We start from the raw sequence: 15,685 nt of genomic DNA, 5'->3' as shown, positions 1-15,685 counted from the left end.
AATGGCTTCAAACTGAAGCATCGGAAGTTCCACAGGAACTTAAGGAARCATTTCTTCACTGTGAGGGTGACAAAGCACTGGAACAGGCTGCCCAGAGAGGTTGTGGAGTCTCCTTCTTTGGAGATCTTTAAAACCCGCTTGGATGCAGCCCTGTGCCACATGCTCTAGGTGATCCTGCATCAGCAGGGGGGTTGGACTCGATGACCTCTGAGGTCCCTTCCAACCTTGGGCATTCTATGATTCTATGATTACCTTACACTAACTAAAAATATATGGAGGACTAAAACATGTTCACATCTATTTACTACTTATTTTAAAATAAGCTCACTAAAAACATAAATTCTTGGTTTAATCTGCCCAAAATGCTACTCTAAAAGCCAGCAGGTGTGACTTTTGTACAAGACAATAGTCACAGTTTGCACTTTCTTTCAAACTGCAATTATTCCYACTTAGCCAACAATCTTAATTTTTGACCATCAAAACCATAACTGCCTTGATGACAAATATTTAAGAGCAATAAACTAACAGGTTTTTGGGAACTTACATAAAATTTCTCTTTTATTTTACTTTCATTATCAAACAAATCAGCAACCCTATACACGTACACTTACAAATGAAGATCCTGGTASTCGCTGCAGCGTACACTCACTCGCAAAGCAAGACGAGCTCTTTGAGAGTATATTATTTAAAGCTCAAATACAATCTCATATTTATAAAAACATATTACTACAAGCCTAGAACAAAATGTATGACAATTTTGTATTACTTCTTTTCAAATTCGTTACATGATTTTGTTCAGGCACATATGCAAATGATCAAAGACATGCTTAGGAAAAATAAATGAGAAAATAACTTTTTTCAGAATACATTCTCAAACCCACGGAGGTTGAATGTCATTTAAGACCCACAAAACTATTCCTGCTGATTCTCCTTCACAATTTCATTAAAAGCTGTTAGTTTTACAAGAGTTCTACTACAGTATTTTCTCTTCCTGGAATTACATGTAATTATTACCAAAARAAGTTTACATAAATCTGCATAGAGCACATACAAGCTTTAATACTAGATATAGGTGACTTTAAAAATCTACTTAAAAGAAAAAAAAATCCTTCCCAATATTGACAGAATAAAAATGCACAGCCGAAATGATTGCCCTCTTTTCATTGTTCTTGACAGGGAACTGTCTACAAATATTTASTAACACGAGTCCTTCAAAATGTTAAATTTGTTTGTTTTTATTATTGGTAGGAATAGACGACTACTAATCYAGATTTCTAAAGTAAATCAAAAAACCTCTTTGTAGGCATGTAAGTATGTTCATATCACAGAGAAATTCACCATCTGATTGCATGCTTTATGGGATGCCATGCCCAGAAGGTAAAGGAATTAAATAGGTGCATTTTACTTACCGTAACTGATATTTTGTACTATAATTTCATACCATTGTCTGTCTACCTCACCTTTGATTCTATCTGGCAGTATTTTGACTTCAGATTACTATTTCAYAAATGTAAAAATATTTTCGTTACGCATGTTACATTCATTTTACTCCCTCAAGTTTCATCATTTGCAACAGGTGCATTTCTATATAAAATTCTAAACTAACATATATTATTGCAGAGCTCCAGGGTAGAAAAGAACACTTTAACCTCTACTGTAAATCACACAGTCTGTTAACTTAATTTGCCTGACAAACTTGCACCTGAGCAATTACAGACATGATTTTTAGAATTAAAAAAAAAAAAGTTCACAATCACAACTTACATTAAGGGCAACTAGGATAATGTCATTTGTGTTGACTTTTTCAGGGGAACTAATGCAAGCTTCAATCCCTTCATCTGAGAGATACCTGTTGAAGAAAAAAATATATACACATATTAGTACATTACGTGAATACCTACTAGGCAAAGATTCTTCACATAGAAAGAATACTGTAGTTAGTTTCTATCTTCCATGCTAGTGATAACAAAAGCACATCTTAGTGGAAACGCAAGAAAACCTTAGAAACTGAAAGAYGACTCCATGAAATTAGTTCCCTTATACTGAGACAACATTAAGAGATTCCCTTTTCCATAATTTCTTAAAAGGCAAGAAAATAAGTAAATAAATAATGTATAGTCATCAACCACATTAAGTCCTACACGGCCCTTGCTCCTACCAAGGACTTGTTTTAAATCAACAGTTTCAGACTTTACTCACAATATTTAAGTGACAAAGTTCTACTCACATGCTTGCCAGGAAATAAAAAGGATAAAAAGGGAGAACCGGGGAAAGAAAAGTGCAACATTATTTCTAAAGATTGTACAGTTAAGGCTAGAAAGGTTAGGGCATATTTCAGTATGCTTCCGCAGGTTACAAAGCAGCTAGCAATAGTAGAGGAGCTTTACACCAAAACCTAACCACGGTGAGGAGGTTTAAAATGCATTTGCTTGAAGTCAGAAGGGCTGACCTACTCTGACCCATTTTTGAAAGGATAATTTTGACTTGCGTGATCAGAAATTGTGGCTCTTCTTCATTTTTCCTAGTATTTCCTCAAATTTCCTAGTTTTCATGCTTGTGGGGCTGGGAATCTGCCTTCTCCTCACAGCTCTCCAGTTCATTTAATAGATCCCATATTACTAAATATGGGATCGATTATTTAATGTGATATGTTAACTAGACACGGGATCTGCACCACACTTGTCAACTAGCAGCTACGGCACTAAGTGCCTGGCAAGGAATTGCCATTCCCTTAAGAACAAACGGATGATATCATGTCTATTAGGCTTTCCTTTTACACATATTAAAAATAATAAATTTATAATATTTATTTAATAAATATTATATATTTACATATATTATATATAATAATATGAAACGTATAATTTGTAATATCTATTAAACAAATAAAAAGCAACATCTATAAACATCATGTTTAAACAAGTGTGAGGGCGGTTTTTCTTTTTCTGTGGGGTTTTTGAATTTTTCTTTTGTTTTTTGGGTATTTATTACACAAAAGCATCTGGTACTTAAACCCGTAAGAACAAGTTTCAGGAGCAAAATTACTTTCATTGAGAAGAGCAAGCAAATCAGCCATTATCTCAGCTGAAGGACTTCTACAGGGAAGAATCAAAATTAAATTAAATTAAAATTAAAAGCACTTTCCAAGAGCTCAGCAGGTTCGGCAACTGTGCAACCAGCTCCATGAGCGCAGGAAATGCAAGTGGCAGGAGAGAACAACCAATCTCAACTAGAAAAACTTCATGCGCTGAAATCAACCAGAACAGACTTCTCCTTCCCTTATGGAAGCATGCAAGGTAGGTAGCCAACCTTGGTTTTTCTGCCCTAACAACCTCTCCTGTACAGACTGCTTCACACAGTGCTGCATAGCTGCAATACATTTAGATTTTTTTTAAAGTAAGCTTATAGAGAGTTGCTTATTCAAATTAAATTACCTTATTTCCCACCCCCTCATTGTTTAACTTGGAGCATTTCCTGCTACAGAAATGTAAATTGCTTCATTTATGGAAAAAGTAAAATGGGTATTTGAAGAACATTGAAAGCATTTTAATTACAGAGAAGCATACCACCTCTCTCAAAGGTACAACAATGTGAAAAGGCAGTTAAAATTTGCAAATTAATCCCTCAGTTGCCATGGTCTTTTCCCAAAAACTTGAGTTCCAAGCTCTCCAATTCCTCTTGCAGGCCCTGAAGAAAGGAGAGGCCCCTTTGCTACCTGCTTTGGGTAGGGGAACGYGATGCACTGCACGAAGAACCCTGGAGGCACAGGGCCACCCAGTCACTTATCCTCTAATAGAGGATGAGAGAGACTCTGCCTGAGCGAAAAAAAAGGAAAATGCTGCTCAGAAGTTCAGAGAGAATAAGCCTGAAAGGCCCCACGTCTTTGTGTAATGCAGCAGAATCCCAGAATCACAGACTGGTTGAGGTCGGAAGGCACCTCTAGAGACACAGATTCACAGAATATTTAAGGTTGGAAGGGACCTCTACAGATCATCTAGTCCAACCTTCCTGCTCAAGCAGGCACACCTASAGCATGTGGCMCAGGGTGGCATCCAGGYGGGTTTTGAAGACCTCCAGAGTAGGAGACTCCACAACCTCCCTGGGCAGCCTGTTCCACTGCTCTGTCACCCTAACAGTAAAGAAGTTGCTCCTCACCTGGAGACGGAACTTCTTGTGTTTCAGCTTGTGGCCATTACCCCTCMTCCTATCGCTGGCCACCAGTGAGAACAGCCTGTCCCCTTCCTCCCTGCATWCTCCCTTCCTGAACTTATACATATTAATCATATCCCCTCTGAGCCGTCTCTTCTCCAGAGAAAACAGGCCCAGCTCACTCAGCCTCTCTTCATACGAGAGATGTTCCATTCCCTTAATCATCCTGGTTGCCCTAGAGACCATCCAGTCCAACCCCCTGCTCCAGCAGGGACACCCAGAGCACGGGACACAGGGCGGCATCCAGGCAGGTTTTGAAGATCTCCAGAGAAGGAGACTCCACAGCCTCCCTGGGCAGCCTGTTCCTGGGCTCTGGCACCCTGAGAGGAAATTTCTTCCTCAAATGCAGATGAAACTTCCTATGTCTTAATTTGCACCTATTACCCCTTGTCCTGTTACTGGCCTCCATCAAGAAGAGTCTGGCCCCATCCTCCCCACATTCTCCCCTCAGGTTTTCATATGTGTATAAGATCCCCTCTCCATCTTCTCTTCTCCAGGCTAACCGCCTCATGAAAGACACAGGAGCCTCAGAAGCGCCTCAGGAAAACGACTTCTCCTGTTGCGTGCGTTCTACAGGATGCCAGGCCCTGTCCCAGTCAGARTCAGGGCAGGCGGAGCACGGAGTAATCCCGTTACAGCAGCCCGAGGTCAGAGCAGCCCGTGGCTCCCCATGCTCCGGAGCTGCCTACGGAGCCCACAGTGCAGCTGCCTCCGCGGTGAATGCGGGCTCTCTGCACCTGCTTCCCACGTTGCCTCTCCCCTCTGGAGCAAGGAAAAAGGGCAGGACGAGGTTGAGTCCTGCACGGGAACGGTGCAACCAAAGTAAGGGATTTCCCTCTGCGTTTCCTCTTAGGAAGTCTTTCTGAATCAAGCATGTTGGCTGTGGTAAATGGGCAAGGGAAGGGAAGAAAAATGATAAAATAGAGAAACAGGAAACTGAGGGGAAGAGTGAGAAAAAAAGGCAAGCTCCATAAGGCTTTCTAAAAAGGAAAAGACTGGCCAGCAGCAGATGTCCACAGACATCCTCATACTTTGGCAGCAATGAGCCAAACTGTATTTCCATAATATGCCATTTGGATAACACCATTCTGAAAGGTGAGGCTGAAAGACATAGCAGGAGACAAACACGTTCAAAGTGTCAGCCTCATTTTTTAGTTTTAGCCATGAGAATCTTCAATATCCCAATACTATATTGCATATACAGGGGAAGGGAGAAAGGAAGCACCGAACTTTTGTGTCTGCAAGAAGGTTTAGGGCACCAAGGAACTCTGCAAGAGCCTTTAGATCCTATGAAAAGAGGATGAGGACCTTTCTCAAACAACCCCAAGAGCAATCTCAAAGGTTATAAACTGAAGTAATGCAGATCATTGAGTTTACACCAGATCAGTAAGTCAGGTCAGGTAATAGGAGTTTTGCGGCCTGGAAACACAAATGCAGATTTAAAAAAGAGGTGGGGGGGAGGAAAAAAAGGGGACATAAAGCTCCTCCAATTGTTGACATGCCTCTTTTTTATTTGTGGAACAATCTCTTGAGGGAACAGGCCCTCAAGAGATTATAGGAATTATAGGAACAGGGCAAGGGACGGAGGGAAAATAAATGCTTCAGCTTCAGTCCTTCCACATTATGCTYCCCAAAACGTGAGGGATATTTTTTCTTCTCTATTTTTCTCTGAAGCCTCCTGCTCACCTAAGACAAGTAATAGGCCAATCCTCCTGGCAGAAGCATGGATGGAAGTACACAGATTCCCAGCACCTTCCAGGGAACCACAACAATAAAGCTCCTTTCTTAAAAGAAAAACCAGCATTCCTATATGATCCAGTTACATATAATTCTGGAATTCTTCTATGGAAAGGTGCCCTATAAGATTCTTAGAAAACCAAGCTTCAGTAATCCAATGTAGGTAACACACAGAAAAAAACACCAGACTGACCAGACAGAGCTGAACTCCAGACAGTGAAGGAATTGGTGGTTTCAAAGCAAGATGCATTTTCATCTACTCTGCACTGCTGGATAAAGCGAAAAATTCACATGCAGGTAAGCATGTACGTGTAAATAAGAAGGCTTAAAATATAAGCGCTATTCTAAAATTAATCTACGAGGCAAACAACTATTTCTAAAAAAGGCTTATTTTATCCAGGTAGCTTTCTTGAAAAGCATGCAAGATTTTCACTATCTATAGTTCACAGCTTATGTGTAAAAAAAAAAAAAAAGAAAAAGAAAAGGAAATTTAAAATAGTCTCCAGCTACCGTATTTTTCCATCCCGTGTTAATTTCTCTAAAAATCAACTATGATTTGCTCCTACTATGTCTACAAGTAGAAAGSAAAAGAGTAAACAGGGAAAGTTATATTTTATAGACTTGTGCTTATTAATGTCATTTCAGAGCTACACCTCTTCACAGAAGCAGTTTCATCACAGCACAAACTGTAGAGTGCTTTAATGGCACTTCCTGTAACTAAATGTCAGCCACACGAAGCAATCTTGAAATTTAATCATAAGTTTTAGAAAAATAAAATATATATCCTCAGTGCGCGCATGCAGAAATCGTCATCCATGGCTTCCTGACCTGCATTTATATAATTATGCCCAATAGAAGAGAAGCTTTTAGAGCAAAATAATGGTTTTTGGAGAGCACTGCAGCGCATTACGCACTCGGCAGTGCCACGCGAGACGAGGGAACGGTTCCAGCGCGGAGGCTCCTGGCAGCACGAGCGCCGAGCAGCCGCTGGGTGCCACTGCTGCCACACGGCAGAGCAGCATCTTCCGCACGGGCCTTCCCAACCCGGCGCTCCGCAACAGCCTCCACAGCGGTCTGCGACTCCAGCCCTAGGGAGGAAGCACGCCGGAACGCAGGGAATTTTAATAAAGGACTATCCTTAGAGCTGTTTTAAAAACATTTTCAAAAAAAAAAAAAAGATGTTACTGTGTTAAATAGGAAAAGCAGATTTAAAAGGGGCACTTCTTCATTCCCCACAACCCACACCAAAYTTGCTCTTGACTTTGAACCTTTTATTTAGAGACCAATGTAGTAGTACACAGGCTAAGGGAGAAAACAAAACACAACTTAGAGGCAAAGATGATGATTTTGGAAGGATTCAAGAGTCCTGCCAATATTAGATTGGTTCCTTGTTCATCCACGAGGCAACCTCTGTCCAGAATGACAAACACCTCTAATGCAGACGCAGTGGCCTTATGGGCAAACTTACTTGAACCGTTCTAACCCCCAAGCTCGAGAAGGTTCTGCCAGCACCAGCCTTGCTGCGCTGCTTCCCACGGCTCCTCGGCGCCTTCACAAACACACGGAGAGCACGTTCTGCCTTTCCTTTCGGCAGCCACGTTCAAAGACTCACATTGCCCCTTACTCCTCCCTACATCTCATACTTAAACGGATGATTATTGTTGGCTAAGCCATTTTTTCCCCAAAAAAACTTCTCCAATCTGTCAAAACTCTCTGAATCGTAACCCTGAGCAGCAACATGTTCACGTTCCCGCGTGGTTTCTCCCACGTTTCCCACTTCGTGCGCTGCCATCCAGGTCCTGCACCAGGCGGAGTCGGCGCGAGGAGATGCCTTCGTGCAGCCTCATGTGGGGACAGGGAGCCCTGGGGGCCTCCTCTGCAGCACAGCACAGCCACGTCCGCACCAAAGCTCCCAAAGCTACTGCTCGAAGACACAACAACAAGATGCTAAAGTGAACAGTGGACTGTATTATATCACTAGTAAAAGCACATGGAGTCTTAAAGCAAACCCTTTTCCTAGCAAAATTTTGCTTGTTTTGCACCATCCAGAAAGCATGACAAGAATTACAAGACCTTGGTTGCAACTAGGCCAGTATTTAAATGAAGGTACATATATATTTAAGCACATATTTTAGACACTATTGATATTCTCAAAACTGCTGCACAATCACCACAGCACCTCATCCCCCCAGGCATTTTAACCTCCATCCTGGCTACMTAACTTTGCACTAACTTTCACTACTTTGTTTTTTAATATGTTGTTTCCAACTCAGGTCAAGCCGAAACTCCAAAAATGAATTCCTAGAATACGCACCCTCAAGCTCAAATTGTGCAAATTCTTATGCATTAGCTGAGAAAATCTAAAATCTTACAAATGTATATGACACTTGAGCTAAGAAAGCAAATGAAGCTTTAGAACTAAAGACATTCACCGAAAGATTTTCTTTAACATTATATAGTAAAAACAAAACATCTGCTTCCCCTCTTTCCTTTTTCACAGTGAGGAATCAAACGCCATCACGTAGCAGTAAAAAGGAAGTATTTTGTTCCGCTGCCTCCCTCTCCTCTCCACCCTGGCCAGAGGCACCTGCTCTTCCCAAACCAGCAGCCCTTTATTCCCTCCTAGAGCAAAGAAAGGGCCACCTCAGCCCTGGGTCAGGAGGTCCCAAGAGGGGACGTAGTGTCCAAGAGCTTCCCACCGGGACCCAGGGTGCCCCCATGACAGGCCCGGCGTGGGGCTGCACTCGGCGCCCTGACACAGGCCAGGGGGGCTGTGTGGGGCCCCGSCCGCCCCAGCCCCACACACCGGCCCCTCCACCGCGAGCAGCAGCCCCCAAAACGACTGTCCTGGCACCCAAGCCAACCCCAGCAGCCTCTGCATCAACCTCCTGCACAAGAGGGGATGTGTGTTTTGAGGTATTTAATGTAGTACCTCGCCAGTCTAACAAGTGTTTTATTCCAAATCTACTTTCTTCTGTAAAATTCTTACAGTCAGAAACTTGTTTGGTTTTTTTTTTAAACACAAAAGGATTCAAAACCATGTTACATGTTACAAAACCACCACCTCTTTCGCAGTCACAGCAGAAAATTTAGGAAGAGTTTAACTCCRTGCTGAAAGCAGCCGTAAGTTCTCCACAGCCTTATGGCCACAGCAGCCACCTCCTCGCACCAGCGAGACGCAGGCTCTGCACTGGCTCTTTCCAGAAGGCAACACTCACTTTGCTCAGCACCAAGGACATCCAGAGCCCTTTCAGAGGATGCAATGGTAACCACCTGCAAGGCCTACACCAACATACACAAACAGCAATTCTGTTTTCAGCCCTAATGTGCAAAAGGCACAGATCAATACTTTGAAAGATGACTTATATTTAAATATCATCTAATAACAAAGTATCTATTTTTGCCTATTAAGCACGTCAAAAACTGGAGCAATTATTTGGAAGTGGGGAATTAAATGGATTGGGTGTGGGGGGGGAGGGCAGAAAGAGGTAACAACATAATTTTCCCCAAATTAAATACTGTAAAATAAACCCTACTGTTCAGCATCAACAGAGAAAACTTCTGCCCATCTCTCATATTACTGTATTTCCCCCTTTCAGTCTCTTGTAAATACAAGAGAAAGACACAAAAGAGACACAACTTCCTTTACTGGAATGGAAAAAAGTCCTCAAGYTTCACAACCTGAAAGCAACCGTCAGTCACGGCCACAGAAATCACTCGCTCCTCAGGTAAGGCCGGGTGCATTTCCGAACCAAACCAGGAACTGCTCAGCTTCACCTTCGTGAGGACCACGAGCACCAACACTGCCGCTTCTAAAGCTAAATCAAGGTTCCGTGGCCCACGTTCTCCAGAGGGCTGTATCCYCTCCATCTGTACATCCAGGCTGTATTCTCCATCCTTGGACCTTAGGAAGACTCAGCCTGACAAATCTACAGCTCCCTTCTCCAAGAACTTTGCTTGGTTGGATTTTATAAATATAAAAATGAACACACATATATATATAATATATATTCTATATATATTTGCTTTTATTCTCATATTTTTCAATCGACCACTTTTATTCTCATATCGACCACTTTTATTCTCATATTTTTCAATCGACCACTTCATAGACGTCAATGTCAGCCCTTCAGATCCATCTGCCTTTTTTTCTCCTTTCACACGCAGCTATTTACTTTCCATAAGCTCATTTGGTGATCTTGCCGCAAGGAATTCTTTCATAAAGACACAGACCTTTTTCAAACCAATACAAACAAAGCGAACAGCCAGCAGCCAGGACGGGCCAGACAAGGGTCTGAGGACCCCAAGCTGAGCTCGGCCACGCGGCAGCGTTTCCATGAAGCACCTKACTGGCATCACTGCCTGACGGAAGGTTAAAGCCCTCATGTCTTCAAATGATGAAAGACACTAACGCCCTGTCCTAGTCTCTTGGTATTTATAAGATATATAGTGAAGAGCTGAGAGGTATGGGGCCTCCTTGCTGCATTGCCAAGCTGATTACATGACAGATTAGACAGCTTAGCATCCTATAAAAAGCGAGACAAGAATTAAACAAGACCAGCTTATACAATGCCACTAATCAAGCGATAATTTACTATACAGGAACATAGTATGTATTTTCATCAACTAATGGTCTGTGGAAGATWCAGAAATCAATAACAGTTCCAATTCTGAAACTGACCTGCAAGAAACTCTCAAACAGATAAATGTGGGCAATTCACGCTTTGTGTTGCTGATATCGATCTTTTCTTTTTCCCCTCCTCTCATCACAGTCACAATTACTACCTCTAAATGTTTTATAACCACTTCTAAGAATCTGAATGCAATTCTGCAATTGATATTTAGGCTTTTTTTTTTGGCTTTTTTTTTTGATTAAGGTTTTGTTTTGATTTGCTCAAGACCCGGGACCATAATGATTCATTCAAATCTCCCACCTCACTAGTCATGCCCAGTCTTCAGCATCACTTCTCTTTTCCTCCTGCAATCAAACTGGGGTTACCACCTCCTCAATTCATGCCATTTCTAACTTGCTCTTCTAGATTATAAAGTGAAGGTAAATACCGCAATTAAAGTATTTATGCTAAATTATTCTCTCAAGGTATAGCGTGAGACTTGGCTTTCCGCTGTTTCTGGCAYTCCACTGCATAGAAAAGGCAGGTTTAGCACCGGAAAACAGCTAGGTCTCTGACAAAACGAAAGGAAACATTTTAAAACTTAAATCATGAAGCACGGGCAGAAAGGACCAAGTTCCATCAACCATGACAAAATTCAGGCAAAAGAAAAGCAGCTCCAAAAAACACTAACACATGATTTGGCATCATTTTTTTCCCTCCTGAAAAGTTCTCTCTAAAATAGTYGTTATTGCTGAAGTCTAAACTGTTGTTTAGAAACAACAGTACTTCTTAACCTGGAAAATTGCAAAATTTGTATTTTAGATTTCTGAAATTGAATATTGACATAGGGAAAATAACTAGGTTGAACATTCCCTCAAAACCAAGGCCTCCTGTGAAAGATTATCCCAAGAAATCAAATTTCACCTTACCAAAGTCACCCACAGGGACAAGCATCTCTCTTGCTTTGTTCATTTGTCTTCAAAAGGGATTTTAAGTATTATGGTATTTCATATCCTTATCTATCCCCATTTTCAGTAAACCCCATGAACGCAAAGTGAGCCCTCATTCATACAAAATATTCAAAGACATGAGATTAGCATATATAGAAATTGCAATCATGTAAAGGCTTGTTTCTGGTTCTTTCTCTTCCCTRCTATCTTCTTTCTTCTCCACATGAATCTAAACAGTTTTCACTCTCAAGCTGAAAAACTGCAGAATAAATGAGCCATTATCCTACAGAATAACATGCAAGAGGACGCAAGAGAGATCATGGTTTTACAAAGAAGACATGATGGGACAGCAGTCAAATGTGCAGTTCACAATTTCCTTGGAGGATATAAAGGATTCCTAATACAATCACATTCTCCTTGCAAGCAGACAGTTTGTGTAAGTGCAGTGTTTCTGGCATAGTGTTTTACTTAGTGCTACTATTTGTGGCTTTTTAGCCACAAATCACATCACCCACAAATTCTACAGCAGAATAAACTTAGCCAAATGCACTCTGCAGAGGTAAGTGCAAACACAAGTCGTTTTGTCTCCTTCTTGGGGAGTCAGGTACAAGTTCAGGACCACGCGGAAACCCTTTAAATATCATAGACAGCAATAAGGAGAGTGTAATTTGCATATATACGAAGACAGACTTTTTTAGGTTTTGTTTGTTTGTTTTTAAATKTAAACCATTCCAGGCTTTGTTTATTTGCTGCCAGCCCAGGCTTGACGGCACTCACAAAAAGCAAAGGACTTTTCCAGGGATCCCACCTCATCACCCCTGACTGAAAAACAGAACATTTGCCTTCTCTATCCCATTCAAAGCATGCTATTGCAGGTTGTGTGGTATGCAACATACAGTAGAAATACATAATTTTTAAAAAACTCRATCTTTTGTTGCAAAACTGCTATTTAAGCAGTCGTTATCTTTACACAGTTGATGAATCCTACCTATTCACAGGCACACAAACTGCAATACCYTCACTGAAAAACATTCCTTTTATTCAGAGTGTCTTTCAGTTCCACACTATTTTCAAAGATCATTTCAAACACTAAAGACTTATCTCCTGAAGTGCTTGCAACCCTCCAGGTTTGCTATGGTCTCCTACTGGTAAATAGTTCCTCATCACACAAACAATTGTGCCTGCATCAAGTGCAATCTCTCTTAAGCATACACCTAAAAGAACAAAACTTATATTAAAAATACAAGGCTACAGCTTTTTGACTACCTCTGATGCTTTATTGGGTCTTGTTTTTAAACGTGCTTGTTTTTGCTTGCCAAAGATTACATTTGCTTAGAAAAYAGAAAAAAAAAAAGAGAATTATCCAACTGTTTACAGAATGCAACATCAGTCTGATTTTTAACATTCTCATTTCCACACCAAAAAGAAAACAGAAGGGACAGTAACATGGGCTAAAGCCTGTCCATCTTTGCTGCCAGTGTCTTTATGCTGTCACATTTACAAAAGCATTGCATAGAAATCATTCAGTTTTACACCTATTGAAGAGCAGGCATTCAGGAAGGAATGTTGTTAAGCAACTTCAAACCAGTAATTTTAGCATAATCTGCACCAARACAATCCAGATGAATAGATCAAAGAAATAAAATGAGAAGGTAGAAGTACTTCGTATGTAAGATTCCTCTCTTAACCTGTTCATTATTAGAGGGAAGGGATAAAAAATTGCCTTCTTCTAGAATATACACATGTTTCTTATATCAATTGAAGAAAAGAAAAATTGTGGCACGACGGCTCCTGACACCTTTCCCATGAAAGCTGCYAGTCACCGCTCACGTCACATGCCAGATTAATGTGGACAGACACAAGACTGCAGCTAGCTGCTGCCCAGAAGCTCTTTCCATGCCATGGGACCAATGTATTCAATGGAATCTGGAGACTTGAGGCCCTCGGGCTGGGCTGGAGGGTGAAGCCACGTGTGCCTCGGCTGCAGGGCCTGTGCCCGGGCTGCTCTCCCGGCAGGAAGGTGCCCAAGGAGCCGCCGGCAGATCTTGCACTGTGACCAGCACAGGCAGCTGGGCCAGTGCAATGAAGGATGTGTGTTTCCATAGGATGGGAATAGCTATTTGGAGTGGCCAAATCCAGGGTGAAGCCTCTCCACAGCAGCTCCAAGCCCTTCCTATGGGTGTTTTACCATTGAAAGAGCAGCAGAGAGTTAGTTCCCGCAGTTACAAACACCTTCAGCTACCAGACGTGGATCCATTCCCTTCCTTTATCTAAGGAAGCTGCATATTATGCTGTCTTGGGTCACAAAAGCTATTTTGTAAGCTTCTTAGGTCATTCAGCACATTTTCCCAAACCCACTTTTTACAAATTCACTGAGGTTTCGGGAGGTTTTGCCCCCTTTTGTACTCCTTTCTCCTGGAAGCAGATGGGCTTCCCATCCTTCCTGGGAGGACGCCGTTGAAGCTTTCCGTCAAAGGGCATTAAATACAGTAGTTCTCACCCATCCTCTCACAGCACATGAAAAAAAAACATCTGGGAATAGCCCAGCCTGAGCCAAGGGCTATTCCTGTTCTCACCAGGCAGGAATTACCTGAAGCAGGTTTATTTCTAGTGTATCCTGTTGCTTTGTGTAGCTGGATGCACCTGCACAGCAACGACRATTATCCCCTTTCTATCAAGCGTAAGCAAGTTCATGGCATGGCATTTCAGAACATTATTGCACAATTTTACACTCAGGTGCGGTGTTCACGGAGGCAAAATTTATCATGATCCTGGAGTAAAGGYACTGAACGTCGCAGCAATCCCATCTGAGCGACTCGACACACAGATAAACAGTTTACAGATGAAACTAAACCACAATATCCCAGAAAGAATCCAGGTACCGGGTAAGAAGGGCTCCCGAACGCTAAGGGGAACCATCCTCGCACAGACACAGGGTGCTCAAGCCAAGGCTGCCCCTGCTGCCTTCTCTAGGCAGCTGAACCATTCTCTCCTTCCTCTGCCTTTTGGGTGCTCAAGTCCCTTCTCCCTCAAGAGGTCTGGAGTGCAAAAGCTTAACAGCAGATCCAGAATCACTGTATCTACAGCCATTTAGGGTTTATCTTGCATTGCACTTACAAGTAAAAGCTAGCGCAAGGACTCCGGGCCCAAAGGGTCACTCGCTCCCTCTCCTTCGCCCCAGACTTTGTTGCCTCTTTCTAAATATCTCACTTTATGCTATAGCTGCAATATCACTGCTACTGCACTTCCAAGGGGACCTCCTAACGCAGCGATGAACACGTATTTGGATTTGTTTCTACATGGACCGCTTAATTCCATAAGGGATTCTCAAAGTGCTTTTAAAGTTCCTGGACCCTCCCACAAAGCGGTGGCATCGACAAAGCCGTCACCCCTATGTGGCTCCAAGGAGAAGGGCAGAGCAACCCCAAGGCTCAGGAACCCGGTAGGCCCCAACTCACTGACCACAGCTCATACAGAGAACTGGCCCCATCTCCACACACAGGGCACTAGAGCACAACTTCGTGTTGAATAAGCAGTTCTACCTGGTAGCACGTTCACCGCTATGGAGGGTTCTTCCTGAGCTGACCRAACGCGTGTAAATGGCTCGGAGTTACAAGGCCAGCCTGGGGAAAGCGTGTACATGGCCAGCCCAACATGGGGTTAGTATAAACCTGAACACCACACAACGGTGTTCTGAAGAGGGCCATGGTTTGAGCTGAAAAATATATAAATAAAAACTTGTAGAACACCGAAAWAAAACTTCAAATTTTGCAGGCTGAAGAAGGAGCTACTTTCTCCTCAAAATCTACATGGGAACAGATCCAAAATCAGCAGAAATTATGAGGCAACAGCAAGTTGCAACAGCAAGCCCAACTGCTTCTGACAGTCAGGGAGCTGGGCTTGCAGTGACAGTGCACACGGAATGGTCTTCCCTTTGAGAAGGGAGCCACAGGATATAACAAATTTCGTTCCTCAATACACAAAAGCCTTTAAAGTTTAGACATCTCAGCAAGAAAACCGAACTTCAGTGGAATTTTAACTAAGTTAACTAAGTTAACTAAGTTCTCTAGTCTCTCTTCTCCCGCAAGCACCCTGGGCTGAGGGAGGGAGATATGGGGGTTCCCACCACCACAGCAGTGTCTAACGCCCTGAACCGCTGCATTTTCCAAATTTTAA

The 15,685-nt window shown here is 42.3% G+C and overlaps 1 protein-coding gene across 2 annotated transcripts in view; it reads right to left on the bottom strand.

The window, feature by feature from the left end:
* TDRD3 (tudor domain containing 3) overlaps positions 1-15,685 on the bottom strand; it is a 98,712-nt gene that overhangs the window by 60,700 nt on the left and 22,327 nt on the right. For both annotated transcript variants that reach the window (XM_026034314.1, XM_026034316.1), the window contains exon 2: positions 1,765-1,849. In XM_026034314.1, the coding sequence (XP_025890099.1) occupies positions 1,765-1,849 (85 nt within the window). The remainder of the gene's footprint in view (positions 1-1,764; positions 1,850-15,685) is intronic.

The sequence above is a fragment of the Nothoprocta perdicaria genome, unplaced genomic scaffold (genome assembly GCF_003342845.1).
Source record: "Nothoprocta perdicaria isolate Ctin4 unplaced genomic scaffold, notPer1 scaffold_142, whole genome shotgun sequence".
In the NCBI taxonomy this organism is placed as follows: domain Eukaryota; kingdom Metazoa; phylum Chordata; class Aves; order Tinamiformes; family Tinamidae; genus Nothoprocta; species Nothoprocta perdicaria.
This window is presented reverse-complemented; position numbering and strand designations above follow the sequence as displayed.